At 43.4% G+C, this 15,749-nt stretch overlaps 1 protein-coding gene across 2 annotated transcripts in view; it reads left to right on the plus strand.

The window, feature by feature from the left end:
* The window catches only part of jarid2b (jumonji and AT-rich interaction domain containing 2b), a 106,033-nt gene that overhangs the window by 56,901 nt on the left and 33,383 nt on the right, over positions 1 to 15,749 (plus strand). For both annotated transcript variants that reach the window (XM_085446637.1, XM_085446636.1), the window contains exon 4: positions 13,171 to 13,394. In XM_085446637.1, the coding sequence (XP_085302763.1) occupies positions 13,171 to 13,394 (224 nt within the window). The remainder of the gene's footprint in view (positions 1 to 13,170; positions 13,395 to 15,749) is intronic.

Below are 15,749 nucleotides of genomic sequence, written 5' to 3' on the forward strand. Positions count from 1 at the left end.
GGGCCGGACAGCAGCAGATGTCCTTCTGTAATGAGCAGCCCATACAGGCTCCATTCACCGCGCATCAAGCACCTGCCCAAGTCCTCCTAGCTGTCATTCGATACTGTAACCTCAAAATCTCACTTTGGTTATTACGAGCTTTCATCTACCTTGATTTGAAGCAGGTGGCCCCTGGGCCAACTTATACAAGATAAAAGTATAAAAGAAAGAAGGGAATGTTCCCCCCCTTTTCTTTCTCACTTCATCAGTTCAGTGATTCTTTTTGTTTGGACATTTTACCAGAAATGAGGCTTGGCTGGGAACTGAGTAGCGTTTGGAGACGATCCAGATCTATTATTGGGTATATGTTTTTGGAAGGTTTTGCAAGATAGGGAAAATGTTTCTTTTGGAAATATGAAAAAATTGAGACTCTGTTTTGATATCCTCAAGAAAAGATCATCCTAATGTGGATCCATATATTCTTCTGGATCCAAGGACTGCATACATGTTCACAGGCTCTGAAGGGAGTTTTCAGCCTCGGTGAAGTTCTGCGGTTTCTGACTGCTTGTACAGTCGATCTTAAAGTCAGACACAGCAACTTTGTTTATTTGTACAGTCACAATTGCAGTGTGGGCTGCCTGACCAGGCAATAACCAAAGGATCATGTGGCTTAAATAGATGGTAAAGCATAAATGCTCATCTCTGTAAGGAAGAAAAGCGCTGAAGGAGTAAATTATAATAAAGATGAGCTCACATTTTCATTTTCTCTTGCTCTGGTGGCCTCTAGTGCTCTGTGTTGAGTGGAGTTCAGTTAGAGGCCAGCCTGCTCTGTGGTTTTCATTAGTTCACCACACACACATACTCACAGTGGGGCTGAATGAAGAAAGACTCTCTATCTGATGCTAATGAAACACAAGCCTAGCCAGTACTTGGCAATGCCTAATGCCCTCTTAAAAAGCTTATTTTGTGTGTGCGCTTTATGCTTGAAGGATGACTCCGGTGCCCTGGCAGTGGGCGCCCCTGCACTGTTCCTAAACGGGCCTAACTGTGACGATGCCAGGAGCTTTTTACACCTGGCACTGGCCAAAACAGAAGGGAGGAGCGATGGCGTAGCGCCTTCCAATTCTGCGTGAAGGAAAAGTTTGTGGATCGAGGATGAAGGGATCGAGTGTAGACGAAGAGAGGCTGGGTGGAGCCGCGAAGAGAGAGCGATAGGAAGAGGGGCAGAGACAGAAGGACAGGTGCAAGTAATTTTTGGCAGGAAGCGGCGCTCTTTAGAAGTCTTTGAGATCAGCTCTGTGTTTACCTTCCCATGCTCCTGAGATTGGTGGGTAGACTGGCAGGACATCCCGTCAAACATGCCAGCTTATTGTAGCCCTGTCTTACAAGCTTGACCATATTCTCCAAATGGGGCTCCCTTGCCAAGTTTGAGTCGAGGCGCGCACACACTCTCTTAGATTCACGACCCTATGCAGTCTCTTTAATGCCACGGTTTACTGACCTAGTTGTTTTCCTGCTCTTCTGTTCCTCTCCCATATTTGACTTAGGTTGATTAATAAAACGGCCTGACGTGTGTTTACCTGTCAATAACAAAGAGGTTGTAGTTTCATATTAAGATTGTGTGTGTGTTTGTTTTACAGGAGCGTCCCCTCAAATAATTACCACAGTTAGTCATCATCCGATGAATCTGGTTCAGTCCTAAGTGAAATGAGTAAATCATTCACAAGTCTTCTGTTTGAATTTTGTGCTGCCGCTCTCATGGTTCAGTCAAAACCGGATTCCAGTGTGGTTTACTTTTAAATGACATGAAGATTTTTGGTTTTGTATACAGAGGCGCGTGTGGGTAGGAAATCCATTGCTGAATTTTGATAAACATTAACCTGGTTTTATTTGGGCAAGCTGTAAATGTTTAAAACTTTCCAGCATATTTGATCACATCATTCAAGATTTATTGAAGCCGGTTTACTTTGTTTAATCTGACTTTTAGCAAGTAGTTCAGCTGTGTGTGAAAGCAAATGCAAACTTTTGAGGCAAAAGTTCGGGCGCTGTGTGTTTGTGGGCAGAAGTATCTATGTTAGACCAACATCTAAGCTTAATTTTAGTGTTCTCTCACTCTTTTTTTTTTTTTTTTTTTTTTCTCCTCCTTCCTTTTTCTTTTTTCGCCCTTCTTTTTTACTGAACCCCACTTTTGGCTCTCTTTGAATCTGTTCTCTCTGTCTCAGCCAAGACACACACTCAGCTGCTGCTGCTTGTTTTGTTTCGACTTAATGAATGCCAAGTGTGTACACACGGAGAGACACACACACACTTGTCTTGTCTAGCATAACCAATGCCTCTTGTCAGTAACGCATAATCACCGTTTCCATTTATGAGGGATTACATGCATGTGCGCACAGGCCTGCACACACGTGCACACTAATACGCACGCACACAGTGAGTGCGTTTTAATAGAGGGCCATAATGTGCTTATTAATTTGCTTTAGATGGTATCGTGTAGCGACCTATATGCACCGCAGCACCTAGCTGTTCCACCAGCGCCTAATGGATGAATAACAATGTTCACGCTGTATTTTGCAATTCTGCTGCTTTTACCTGCTGCTGCAAAAATACAGCAGATTCAGATATAGTTACAGCACGTGAGGCCACGCTGGACAGTCGTTCCGTTGCAGTTTAAATGATCTCTTCTGGTTTTTCTGTCAGTGACTCACCAAAATCTCCTCTAAACTCTCCTCTCGTTGTCGCTGCTTTGCCGCGGCTTTATGAAAGCCTTCCTTGCCACTGAAATAAATGGCAGGGTGAAGGAGTATTAACCATCCGCCACAGTGCATAATGTCACTCAGTACACAAACTGGCTCCCGTAATCACTGTCAAATGCTAGTGTAATTGTAGCACAGATTGAGCATGTGAAAACTGGTTTGCGTGGCGCTCCTTATGGCATCATACAACAAAGTCTAAACGCTTCTTGGGATTTACTGTTACGCAGTCGTAAAGTACTAATTTGATCTTTTGTAAGCCAAAATGTTGAGATGTGTCAGACTGTTGTAGTGAGCATAAGTACCTTTTTTCTGTCATTATATTCAAATCAATGTATGATTTGATAAGAATATCTAAATTTAGATAACACTTTCAGGAGGGGGAAAAAAGCATGACCTCGTATGCAAGCCATCCCTTTTGTTGTAATATTAATACCAGAGCTCAGTTGAAAGGTGTGCATGAAAAGGCGAGGAGGGGAAAAGTTTCAGTGTGTTGACAGAGATGATCTGCAGCAGAGAGCGGTGAACCATTGACTGGGTCGGTTTTTCATCTCAACCTGGGAATCTTCTGCAAATTGGAAACACAAGTGGGAGATGGATCATTTAGGAGCAATCAATGTGTGTGTGTGTACTGTAAGGTTATTTGTTTTTGTTCTGGTAGTTACATGACAGAACACAGTACTTCTGCTCTTCATGTAGCAGAAAATGCATGCACTCAAATGTTTGTTTTATGGTTGATCTCCCTAGTCTTTATTTTATTACTCTATCGATGTTCCTACCTACTTATCAATCATTGGCAGTAACTTAAGGTCACTGAAGGTCTACATATTGCATGCCATATTGAATTTGGGTAACTGGACTAACGCCGTGCCTGCACACCACTCCCATGAGAAATTTAAGGTGGACTAGGTCAGAAGTCAAATGGTTTGAATTGAGCAGTGTGTCTTGTTAAGGGTTAAAAAGGCCTAGAGACTGGTTAGCAACCATCCTGCAACCACCAGTTGCAAGAATGAAATATATATTCCTACAATATGTCACGGAGGTTGTAACCAAATTCACCCAGCAACTACTAGCAAAGATGCATACAGCACTGTCCCTAAAACCACTCGAGGTTAGAGGCGCTTTCCAAATCATTGCGCCCAATGGACTGTGCCTGCCAGCAAAGGTAACATTTAAGTACGAGGTTTCGTGTTTATCTCGTAGTGCCACGAGGATAAAAAAGGAATCAAAGCGGGAAATACGTTTTTATTTAATCTTCTCTGCTATATGATCACTCTCAACAACCTTTGAACCCACTGGTGTTTTGTCAACGTGGTTATTTCAGTGGCGTTTAGCCCAAGTGTAACACAACTCATTCATTTGTGACAAAGGGGACAAAAGGTGACTTCCATCTGACCTAATATAGCATTTATATATTCACAGAGATGGCTTGGCTTTCTCTTCACATTTGCCTGTCACACCATCTTCCCTCTCGTCACCCCCGCTCCAAAAAAAAGAGGGTGGGGGCAAGGTTATATTTAAATGTGCACACAGGCTCTGCTATATATTTAATCTCAAATGAAAATCAGTCTTACTGTGACTGTTTGAAGCATGAAACCACCGAAGCTCCTTATGTGACAAACTCGCACACAGTCACACACACTCACATCTTGGTAACACTCATCTTTATTTATCCTGATGTTGTCACAGAGCGGTTAAGCATTGCAAACTGTATGCTGGTGTAAGCATCACTACTGCGGTTAGTAACAGCCTGTTTTAGTGAACTACTCTTTGTTTAAGAGCGAGACAATAGGAGGTAGACTTTCCGTGTGCATATTTGTCTTCATGACAGTTAATGATTGTGTTTATTTTTGTTTGTTGTGCACATGCTCATTGTATATGTGATTGGGAGTCTATGGGTGGGCTGTTTGTTTACACAAAGGTCACAGGGTTGACCCGGTCAGATCACTGCAGTGCCATCCCTCCTCTAAATGGATGGAGACAGAAAAGCAATAAACACAGGAAGTTAAATGAGCGTTCGCTTAAAACTGCTCATAATGAGCGCTCGTCATCAACTTTAGGGTTTGTGAATCTGGGCACTTATACACAATTTGGTTATTCCGCTTTGAGGCTAAAACGGCATCGCTAAAGGCAAATTTATTTCTGCATTTTAAAAAAACAAAACTGTACTTTTTAAAGTGTGAACGATAACACAAGGTAAAGTTGAAATCGAGGCGCTCATCACTACGATTTTACTGTAGAAGCATGAACATGCAGAAATGAAGGCGACAGTGCTGCAAGCCTGAATGCTTGTCACCGAGCGCTGCTGGGCAGAGCTGCTTGTCTAGCTTTGTGTTAGCATGCTGTTCACATCCTTGCAAAGATCCGATGTCGTCAGCAGTGTTTTTACTCTCCCGGACGCAGGCATGTTTGATGTACCCACAGTTATAAAAGTGCAAAAATACCTTACATCGCAGAGACAAACATCAGAGACCTTTTTTCCAGGGTGCAGAAGTGGTTCGGTGAACTCGCCACACGCTAGGACGGCTGTCTGTGAGGATCAATATCCTTAATGGATTTCCAATTGTTTTGCAATTTTTTGAGTAGGGTCATGCTTAAAAAAACAAGCTGCACGAGCACGATCTGCTCAGTCATGCAGAAGCATTAAACTACTGTGTACTGAATAACCAGGCAAACTGCAGGACCCTGTATGGGTGTTTACGTTTTCATTACCAAATTGTATAAGTTAGTGTAACTTTTAGTTGAAGTATATCAGTAAAATTCAGCTGGGGGAGGACACAGTGACCCCCAACACCCCTGTCTGTATCTGCAACAGAATATAACTGAGGTGTACTGTAATGTCATCACTTAATCACTGAAAAGTGTAATGTGATCGCAGTAACGTGTTATTTATAACTTTGTAGCGTGCTACATCTTGTGCTGTTTAATACAACGTTCTGGTTTGGTATCAAACATAGTAGCTTAAGGTTTTTCTGTCATACAGTCTTTCACACTGTTGTTTGCACATACAGTCTAACAGTTACAGCGTCATCACTGTTTTCGTTGCATTTTCATGAGTGAAAGTCTTATGGGCTTAAGAAATTCTTCATATAATTTCTGTGTACAACAACTGCTAAAACTGCCGTACAACACATGCTCTCACCGATGATCTAAATCAGGCAGAAGAGCAGATTAAAAACATAGAAAGGCTTTATCGCTGCATATAAACATTAACGGAGTGATTTTAAGTGGACAGAAACCACTCGGACTCAACACGCGCACACAAAACGCACACTCTCACACTCAGCTGCAGTGAGGTGGTATTTTATCAGGACCATGTGGACCATCTGGAGCCAATTAATACATCCCCTAAGGTGCAGACTCTGGATCAGTTCTCATTAGGGCTGGGTATCGTCACTGATTTCTAGAATCGATTCAATTCCGATTCACAAGGTCCCGAATCGATTCGATCCACGATTCGATTTAATTCGATTCGATTTAAATCTGGGAAATTTTGACAGTCAGAGATATAATTCAGATCAGGACATTTACATATTTTTGTATCTATAAAAAGGAAGCTGACACTCTCAAGACTTTATCCAAGGTGTGAGCATCACAGCAGATGCCTTTGTGTCAAAGTAGCTGAAGATAAAACACAGAAAAACATGTAGGTGATTTTCCTGGCCTGGGATTTTATAAAAATATTCTGCAGTACATCAAAAACGAAAGAAAACCATTAATTAATCAACATTACCTCTGACGTTACAGCGGTTTTATTAGAGACATGGCTAAGCATTTTGCATTTTGAATAATTTTAAAAAGTTTCAATTTGTTCAGTATTGAACAGCAGAAATGAGGTTTTCTTTTCGGAAGAATGTAAAAGGGGAAAAAACAGCGGCCGACAGCGCTGTAAGCAACAGTAGACTTGTGTAACAAGCAAGCGAATAATGAAGAAAGCGAAACTGTTCGAGAGAGGGGGGGGGGGGGAGAGGGAGAGAGAGAGAGCTGCGCATCGCAATGGAAGCAAAACAGTAAAAGAGTGAATTCATGACAATGTTTATGTGAAGCGTTTGGATCTTCTTTTGCTGCTGATTCGGTCAATATTGTTTGGAGAGAGATCAAACTAACAGCTTTAGAATCAGCGCATAAAGGGCGTGAACACAAAGCGCGGACCCGGATCAGCGAGCTGTCGGCTTTCAGCCCCGACTGTGAGAAAGGCGACATCTAACTGATTCTGATCCGCGGGTCGCGCTGTGTGTTTAAGTCTATGTGCAGAATCCCTGTACCTGCTCTCATTTACTGTTTGGTGGTTCTTGAAATTTTGTGAGATGTCACCAGAGATTCTGGCATTTCGGACAAAATAAATTTATATTAAAAAATCGATTCAGGATTTTAATGAATCAATTTTACGTTATCCAAGCCAGAATCGATTTTAATCGATGAATCGATTATAAAAACCCACCCCTAGTTCTCATCTCCTCAAACTATAACCTTTTATCATGGGAGTGAACGCCAAGTCTGAGTGCAGCCCAGCCACAGATGCTGCAGACAAAGTGTCTCTCCAGATGTGCTCGTATTCATGTCGAAGACGATAAAAAATTAGCACCCAGATTTTCATTGTCTAAGATGGTTTTAGTTTATTTTCTCCTTCTCTCAGATTGTGGTGGTTACGATGCAAAGTTAGTTTAGAAGTAATTGTCTATTTTATTTTATTTTATTTTATTTTATTTATTTATTTATTTGTATTAAGAGTAGACCGTGCGCAAATCAACACACAGGCTGCTAGCTCGTGTTTCCCTCGCCAGCCTCATCTAAATATCTGGTTGCAGTGGTGCAACAAATATCTGAAAACAAACCAGACAGCCAGAGCTCCACTGTGGCGACTCCACGCATTTGACCTCAAGTCCACAGACACAAGTTTCATTAAAGGTCTTCTTACATGAAAAACATTGAAGTTGCACAGGTTTCTATTAAAATTGCAAAGGCACCCAGGATTGTTTCGAACTTCTATTTTTTATTTATGGGCGATCGTGGCTCAAGAGTTGGGAGTTCGCCCATAAATAATCGGAAGGTTGCCGGTTCGAGCCCCGGCTTGGACAGTCTCGTCGTTGTGTCCTTGGACAAGACACTTCACCCGTTGCCTACTGGTGGTGGTCAGAGGGCCCGGTGGCGCCAGTGTCCGGCAGCCTCGCCTCTGTCAGTGCGCCCCAGGGTGGCTGTGGCTACAATGTAGCTTGCCATCACCAGTGTGTTAATGGGTGGATGACTGGGTGTGTAAAGCGCTTTGGAGTCCTTAGGGACTAGTAAAGTGCTATACAAATACAGGCCATTTTTATTTTTCTAATGCTAAAATTAAATAATGCTTTCATGAAGCTTCATCAATATGGAAAGATGCCAAAGCTACAGCATATTCAGTCACTAAAACGTGCTAGTGTAGCAGTCCTGCTTAATCAGCGTTTAACTTATTTTCTTTTGCATCCATTCTCAGTCTTTTTATGCAACAAATGGGTTGATATGAGGTTTAATGATTCTCCTGGTTTCAGCTCCATTAAAAACAAACAGGCACATTTGCTTAGTCATCTTTTCCCCCTCCCCTCTCCCGCTGCACCCTGCTGATGTGCTGAAGCTGACTTAAGGAGCCAGTTTAGACCGGAGGTTTGTGTTTGCGATAACGCTCTGCTGTGCTGCGGGTTATTGAGTTATTGACAGAGTCTGCAGAAGAAACTCAGTTGTTGCTGGCCTTCCTCCAGTGGCACGGGTCAAAGATGAGGGTCAGTTACTGAAGCTTGTAGACAGCGTGTTTCTCTGTGCCATTTCAGCAGGCGGGGAAGCTTGCCAGCACCCTCGTAAGTCTGACCACACAGAGAAGCCCGGCCATCTTAGAAACTCCCACGGAAATGGCTGTCACTGGGAGGATGTTGATAAGATGGAGACGGAAGACGAGAGCTTGAAGTTGCTCCGCGTTTGACTGACAGGGTCCATGTGCTTGTGATGATCTATGTCAACTGTCCGCAGCTGTACTGCTTAAACAGAGTGGAATTCTTCTAAGTGAAGCACACTGAACTAGCTGTGTCTCATCTTTCTCTCTCTTCCCTCATCATCACCCCCACCCACCCACTTCATTATATATGTTAGTGAGATGGTGCTTTATTCTATTCTTTCTTCTTCTGCCTTTTTTCCTTCCGTTTGCCAGGATCTCTGGCTGACAGGGTCGTCAGATTTTCTCACTCTACCTCTCTCTATCAATGCTCTCGTGCCTCTTGTGGCTTGTGTAATATTAGACATTAGAGCAGCCCTTTGAAGGGTGGGGGTGGGGGGGGGGGGGGGTGCAGCAGGAAGGAATGAAGGGAGGAAAGGATGGATGATAGGTGGATTAGAAAGGGATGAATGAGGACATCCTGCTGTAATCTCTTTGCTTTTTCTGCCGCTATTGGAGCCCAGTTTCCTCTTTTTTCTTTTCCCTACCCGCGTCTCTCCGGCTCGCCTCTCGCTCTCCGTCAGTCAGGGCAATCAGTTTAATTTTAACTTGCGTAAGCCTCACTCTCTTCCTATGGCACCATACCAGCCAGTATTCTATACCTCAACACGCTTGGGAACGTGATGTACCCTGATTTCTGCACACACACACACACACACACACACACACACACACACACACACACACACACACACACACACACCACTGGGCAGACGGAGGGCTAAATCAGGGGTTCATATTACCACTCGGCTCTTAGTGCAGTGGGAGCAGGCATGAAGTAAAACAGTAAAGTCACTACAAATTGTTCCTCCTCTGCTGATTTCTAAACGTTACCATCCTCCCGTCTCTTGGATGCATTGCTTCGCCCGTGTCTGCTGTGCTCATGCACGTTTGATCGTCCATGACTGCTAGAAAGACATGATTCCAGTGGCAAAACTGGTTGGACAATTGGCTGAACTCGTTGCTGTAAATGTTTTTCATGCTCTTAAGTTCCTGGCACCTTCGTAATGATGATGACACTAATCCTGTTAGGCTGTTTTCGAGGGAGAGAGCTGCTTTTTTGTTTTGTTTTGTTAAATAATAACCTGCTAGCTGAAATGTAGTCCTTGCAATATAAGTGCTGTGGTTTAATTTATCTGCTTTTATGTTCTCTTCGTAACCCTGCATTATCACATCATCGGCAAAGCAGATCTGTTTTTATTACCTTTTTTAATTTTTTTTTTTTATTAGCCATATCTCTGCTGTTGGAATACCAATTTTTTTTTTTTTTTTTTTTTAAAGAAAAGAAGAAATGAGGAAATTAGAACTGGCACTGCACAATTTAGCCCAATTAGTGAACTTCTACTTGTGCATGTTTCCACTAATATTTCGGTGGTAGCACGAAGTGTCTTTGATGTCAGTTTAAAGGTAACAGCGGATTGGCCGGCTGTGGTTGATGGTCTAGACGGGATGTAGTAAACACATCACTTTATTAGCTCATCTGTCTCCATCCGTATCCTTTTGCTTGTCATAATCCCAGGTGTGTGTGTGTGTGTGTGTGTGTCTCTCTCTCTCTCTCTCTCCCCCCTCCCCCCCTCCCCCCTGTTAAATAGGATCCTATTTATGTAAGGCTGCAGCAATAAAACTTTGCAGGGTTCAGCTTACCTAAGAGGCTTTTATGGAGAGCTCAATCTTCCCTCTGCTTACTGTTTAGAAAGTGTTCATGGCTCGCTATCAATTATAGCGAATGCTGTAATCACATCAAGACGGACTGCTTGCGATATAAAACGAGAGATGGAAACAGTTTGTTGGCTTTGGCGAGTTTGAAATTTGGACTTTGGGTTAACGGTTTACAGCAAACAGGCTCTTCGTCTATATGTCGAAGTGCTCAAGTTTGATGTTTCTGGGTAATGTTACTATGATCGATTCACCTCTTTTCATACACACACACTCTCTCCTCTATATGTCACGTCATTTCCTGTTCTTGCTTTCACACAAATGTGGCTTCAGCTTAATTTTATTGTTAACGGTGCCAGTTTTGATTACATTTGCAAGTGTTGTGCTTGCCTCAGCTCTTTCTCTCCATTTTTCTCTGTGGTTTCTTCACTGGTTTTCAATAGTTGGAAGACCCGCAGAGTCTGCCTAGAGTGACTCGGGTGTGCAGAAGCTTCACTTTCATGTGTTTTGACCCAACTGTCAAACTCATTTCTACTTTCCAGAAAATATGACCAGCTTGGAGCATTACGATTTTGAAGAATCAGTTTCCAGTTCTACTTTTTCTTCTAAAAGTCCTCTATGGTCTTGATAATATGTTGATTTTTCTTTCATTCATTCACTACATCTTGCTTCTGTGTGAGTGCAGGGCTATTCTTGCCCCATGTCTTCTCCTCGTCCCCCTCCTACTACCACTCATTCTAACCTGTTTGACTGGTTGGAAAAACTTGGCTTTCTGCATTTTGTGCACTTCATTTACTCCATGTCTGTTTTTTTTAATTATTATTATTATTATTATCCCCTTCGTATTTATTTTATCTTTTGCAAGTAGATCACAGCCTTGTGTGAACTGACACCCGCCCTCATTTTGCGGTTTCTGCTTGTTGAATAGTCACGTTCCCTTTTTAACACCTCGGTGCCGGCGACAGCCCACGCTCTAGGCGTTGCTTTTTCGGGGTTACCTCTCCGTACATCTGTCCACGCCTTTTTACTGAACATCTTGGGGGAATTTCTTTAAATTTAGGAGAAACATGCACTTGGACTGAACAGTTTGGTTTTGTTTGTTTTTTTTGGGGGGGGGGGGTTGATCAGACAACATGGGGACAGAATTCACTTGTTAGTTATGCGAAATTTCCCATAAATTTCCGATGGGGTAAAATGGATATCTTATACCTAAAAGGTGGAGGCCCAGGAGGAGGCACAGTGGCGTATTTGATAGTCGTCGTCTTTGCGTAACAGTATTATTAGCACCTCCTGTATGAAAATGGCTTTTCATACCACATTTATTCGAGCACTGCAAGTCCTAAAACTTTACAGTTTAAATTAGGATCTCGTGTGTTAATACATTTTCTTTATGAAAATCCAGACTGATGAGAGTTCAGTGTTCACTGCTTGTTGGTAAACAAACTGCAATTTTTCCTCAAACCTTGCCACCAAATGTAGGGCTTTGTGTGAGCAATCATCTCTCAATTTCTCACATTTTGAGCTTAGGCCAGGAAATTGACACGTTTTGACTCGGCTCTGTTCTCTGATTGGAGTGTAATCGGAGCGCTGCACCTTTCAGTGGCTACGCCAAATGCATTGTGGGTGTTCTCCAGACATGATCCTATCTATCCTTACCTCAGTCCGGTCCGCAGCAAATTGACAAATAATACCAGGATATCGCATTGCTTCTATCACTACTCCACAACACTTACAGCATAGCTTCCCCCCGCCACACACACACACACACACTCACTCTCTCTCTCTCACTTCAGCGCTAATCGATTGAGGCCACTTGATGGTTCACACGGCCCCTGACACTCTGCGACTTTTATACTCCATGCGTGTATAAGCACGCGCCTACTTTTTAAGTGCGCGTGGAGAGGGTGGGTCTGCATCCATGTGCCTGCACGTGCGTGTATCAAGGAGAGGTGGTGTGTGACAAGCGAGTCCGTTGCTTTCTGAGACATCTACCTCTTTAATATTCTGCTCTTACCATCGCCTCCTCTGGCACACACTGTGAAATAAAGACAGAAAAGAGACAAGGAGAGAGAAAAATGAGAGCGACGTCTCAAAGGCTTTGTGCATCACAGAGGAAAGCGCGTACAATGTAGCAACAGAAGTGAGGGAAGGAGGAGTGAGGAGGAGACGAGGGTGGAAAAAAAATTATGAGACAGAAAGATGGGGAGATGAAGAAAGTTGTTGCCGGTTAGCATGTGATTGTTTTGGCACACTGTCCTTGTGTAGTTGGTTTTTATCAGCTGCCACTGACAGCAGAGGCTCTGCCTTATAGGCGCTTTTCTTTTCTTATTCAATAGCGCTTAACAGGAATGAAAAAGAGGAACTACAACTACATGTGTAAAAACATCGTCAGCTCATGTAAATGCACACATTTAAATACACCCACACTGTCGGTGAGAATGGGCAAGTCGGCCACTGAATGTGCGCTTGTTGCATATCAAAGCGATCATGATGGATTCGCTCCCGTTCACTGAACAAATACACACACACACACACACACACGCACAGAGTAATCAATTCTTCGCTAGAGGGTAATTGTTTCAACGAAACCTCCCTACAGTGAGACAATGGCCAGTGGGCCACAGTAGTAAAAATGATAGAGTGGGTTTGCAGGTATGCAAAAGAGTCACATTCTGTTTTATTTTTAGTCAGCTGCAGACGGAGCTGCATTGGGGTTAAATGTTGTACTTCTTCCAACACACTGGCTTATGTTACTTGTAAATTCTGTGTTTATGTGCAAAGGATCCAAGGGTCTAACTTGTTGTTTTTCTTTCCCCTCCCAACAAGGCCTCGGCTCCAGGCCCAGAGGAAGTTTGCCCAGTCGCAGCCCAACTCGCCCAGCACTACGCCCATCAAAGTTGCTGACTCGGGCGGCCTGAACGCCGGCCTTTCCACGGTGCCATCCACGTCCCTCTCGTCCCTCTCCGCTTCATCCCCGTCCTCCTCCATCCAGGACCTCTCCAGGCGCAAGCCCAAGACGGAGGACTTTCTCACCTTCCTCTGCCTCAGAGGTAAGATGCAGCAGAGTGGAGCAGATGGAGACATAATTACATGCGTGCCTACAACCAGCGGCAGAGCGGGAAAGCATATTGTTTAACAAGAACGCTGCAGATATATTAAAGAGGTTTTTATTCAAGGGACCGGGGCTGAGGTCTAACGCTAGAAAGGGGATGTTGCATATTAATTATCCTAACACCAGGATATGCTTCCCTATTGTTTGGCTCTATGCACATAAAGATGCGTGCATAAGCAACTCCAGGGAGCTTAGAATAAGTTTTGTTAAGTCAGGTTTTGATCACCCTCCACCCACTCATAACACACACAGACAAAACCCTTCACACATGCTGCATCTAACTGCATACTTGCCCATGGCTAAGATTATCCTGCATTTCATCAGCTTACACATCTCCCCCTCCCACCGTTCAACAACTGTCTGTCTCTTTAACACCCTGCCTATCACCCTCTACTACAGCAGCTGTTTCGAACATGGAGTACTCACACAGCCTGCACTACAAACTCTGCACAGGTTCATTGACACTGTGTAGCACTTTTGATGTCAAATGAAGTGGAAAAGCCACAGCAGAGCAATTAGCAGTCAAATGAGTTACGCGTGTGTGCGCTGCTCCTCTTTGTCTCATACAGCAGCATTGTTTGTCTATTTGGGTTAAAAACTCAAAAGGATACCTGATAAACTGAGCGCAGTCACTCAAAGGAGCGCAGATATCCTCGACACTCAAGGTTGCTAAACAACTCTTGTTCTTTTTTTCCCTCTTGAGTTAATGAAGGGCTCATGTTACTTATGATCTATGCTCCGCTGGCCGGGATACAGAGGGGGTTAGTCCTCTGCCAGGACACTGCAAAAAGTTTTTTTTTCTTGTTGCGCTAAAAGTATGAAGTGCTACTTATTTTATTACCTTAAAACATTTCCAAGGCCAAGGTTAAAAGACCCAGGACTATAAATTCTCTTTAAAAATCTGCAATCTTAGCTCGCAAAAACCTCTGTAGAATATGCAAGAGTTTCAGGATTCAAGGCCGATACGATCTTGAATCGGTGAGAGACAATCATGGCTCAGTATAGAGACAGCTTGACAGTTTCTAGGTTTATCTGATGCATGTGCACTCTTTAATTTGCTGTTCCTGTTTACACTATAAGGTATATGTTGAAACAGCTACGTCTACTACATGTCTTGTCTGAATGTGTTGTGATGTAACGATAACCCCCTTGCTCTCAATCATCCCTTCTTAAGAAAAATGAGAGGAGAGGGAGTGACACGTTCATCCCAAGGTCCAAACATTACATAGGACCGTTTATCTCAAACAACCTTGGTCGTGACTTCTATCCTTCGTGGAATATCTCACCCACCCTTTTTTCTTTAAAATGTCCTCGCAACCGAAGTTAATTCCTGTGAAAGACAGAAACACCTTGCTCTATAGATTAATTTGCCGTTATCGTTATTAACCTCTGCCCCTCCCACAAAAGTCCGCTCCACACTCGGGAGGGGGGAAAATTTAGATTAAAGTCTGTTGGGCGTAATGGCTATATGTTCCTGTTCTGAGGAGAATACTCCTATTATGGGATGTCATTTTAACCTTACAGGGCTCATTCAGAAACGTGTAATTGGAAGTTGCTAAAATGGACTCGAGCCTTCCGTGTGATGAGCCTTGATTTACATATATAGGCCATGATGTTACATAGGCTAATGATACAATGTCCCATATACTTTGTGGCTGAAATTAGACTAATCACTTGGTGCTAAGCTAACGCCGTGCCTTACACACGAGCAGTTGCAGGCTAATGAAGCGTGGGTGACTTGTTCTGACTCAGTTTTGCTGTTGTCTCTCTTTATAATTAAGGGCTGAATTAGTGTTTTGCGAGCAGATTTCAAGCGAGTGTTTAGCTGCACTCTGCTGCACTTTAATGCTAATTTTAGAGCTAGGCTGCTAAGCTAACGATTGAACAGTTTTCCACAGCCCCCCCAGTGCTGCCGCTCCCTGTTCTACCACTGTATTTATAGACACCAGTTTGGCTCTCTGTGCGTGTGTGCTCCATCCATGCTGTGAGGATGACATTTTCCTTTGCAGGGCTTCTTCTGCTCAGTTTTCCCCTTGGCCTCTCATGTGACCCATATGCAGGGACCCTTACCAAGAGAGGGACATGGGAGAATGTCAGCAGAGCCCTTGAGGTTGTGTGTGTGTGTGTGTGTGTGTGTGTGTGTGTGTGTGTGTGTGTGTGTGTGTGTGTGTGTGTGCAAATCCACACCAACCACTGATGTGTCCTGTCCTGCTTATCTCCTGTGTGCCCTCATACCATTTTCTGCGTGTGTGGGTGGGGGGTTATGTCTACGCGCCAACTACCTGCACAAAGC

This window comes from Copadichromis virginalis, linkage group LG22, assembly GCF_057382275.1.
Source record: "Copadichromis virginalis isolate Kocher_CV1m ecotype Utaka linkage group LG22, C_Virginalis_male_GT1.1, whole genome shotgun sequence".
NCBI classification, from domain to species: Eukaryota; Metazoa; Chordata; class Actinopteri; order Cichliformes; family Cichlidae; genus Copadichromis; species Copadichromis virginalis.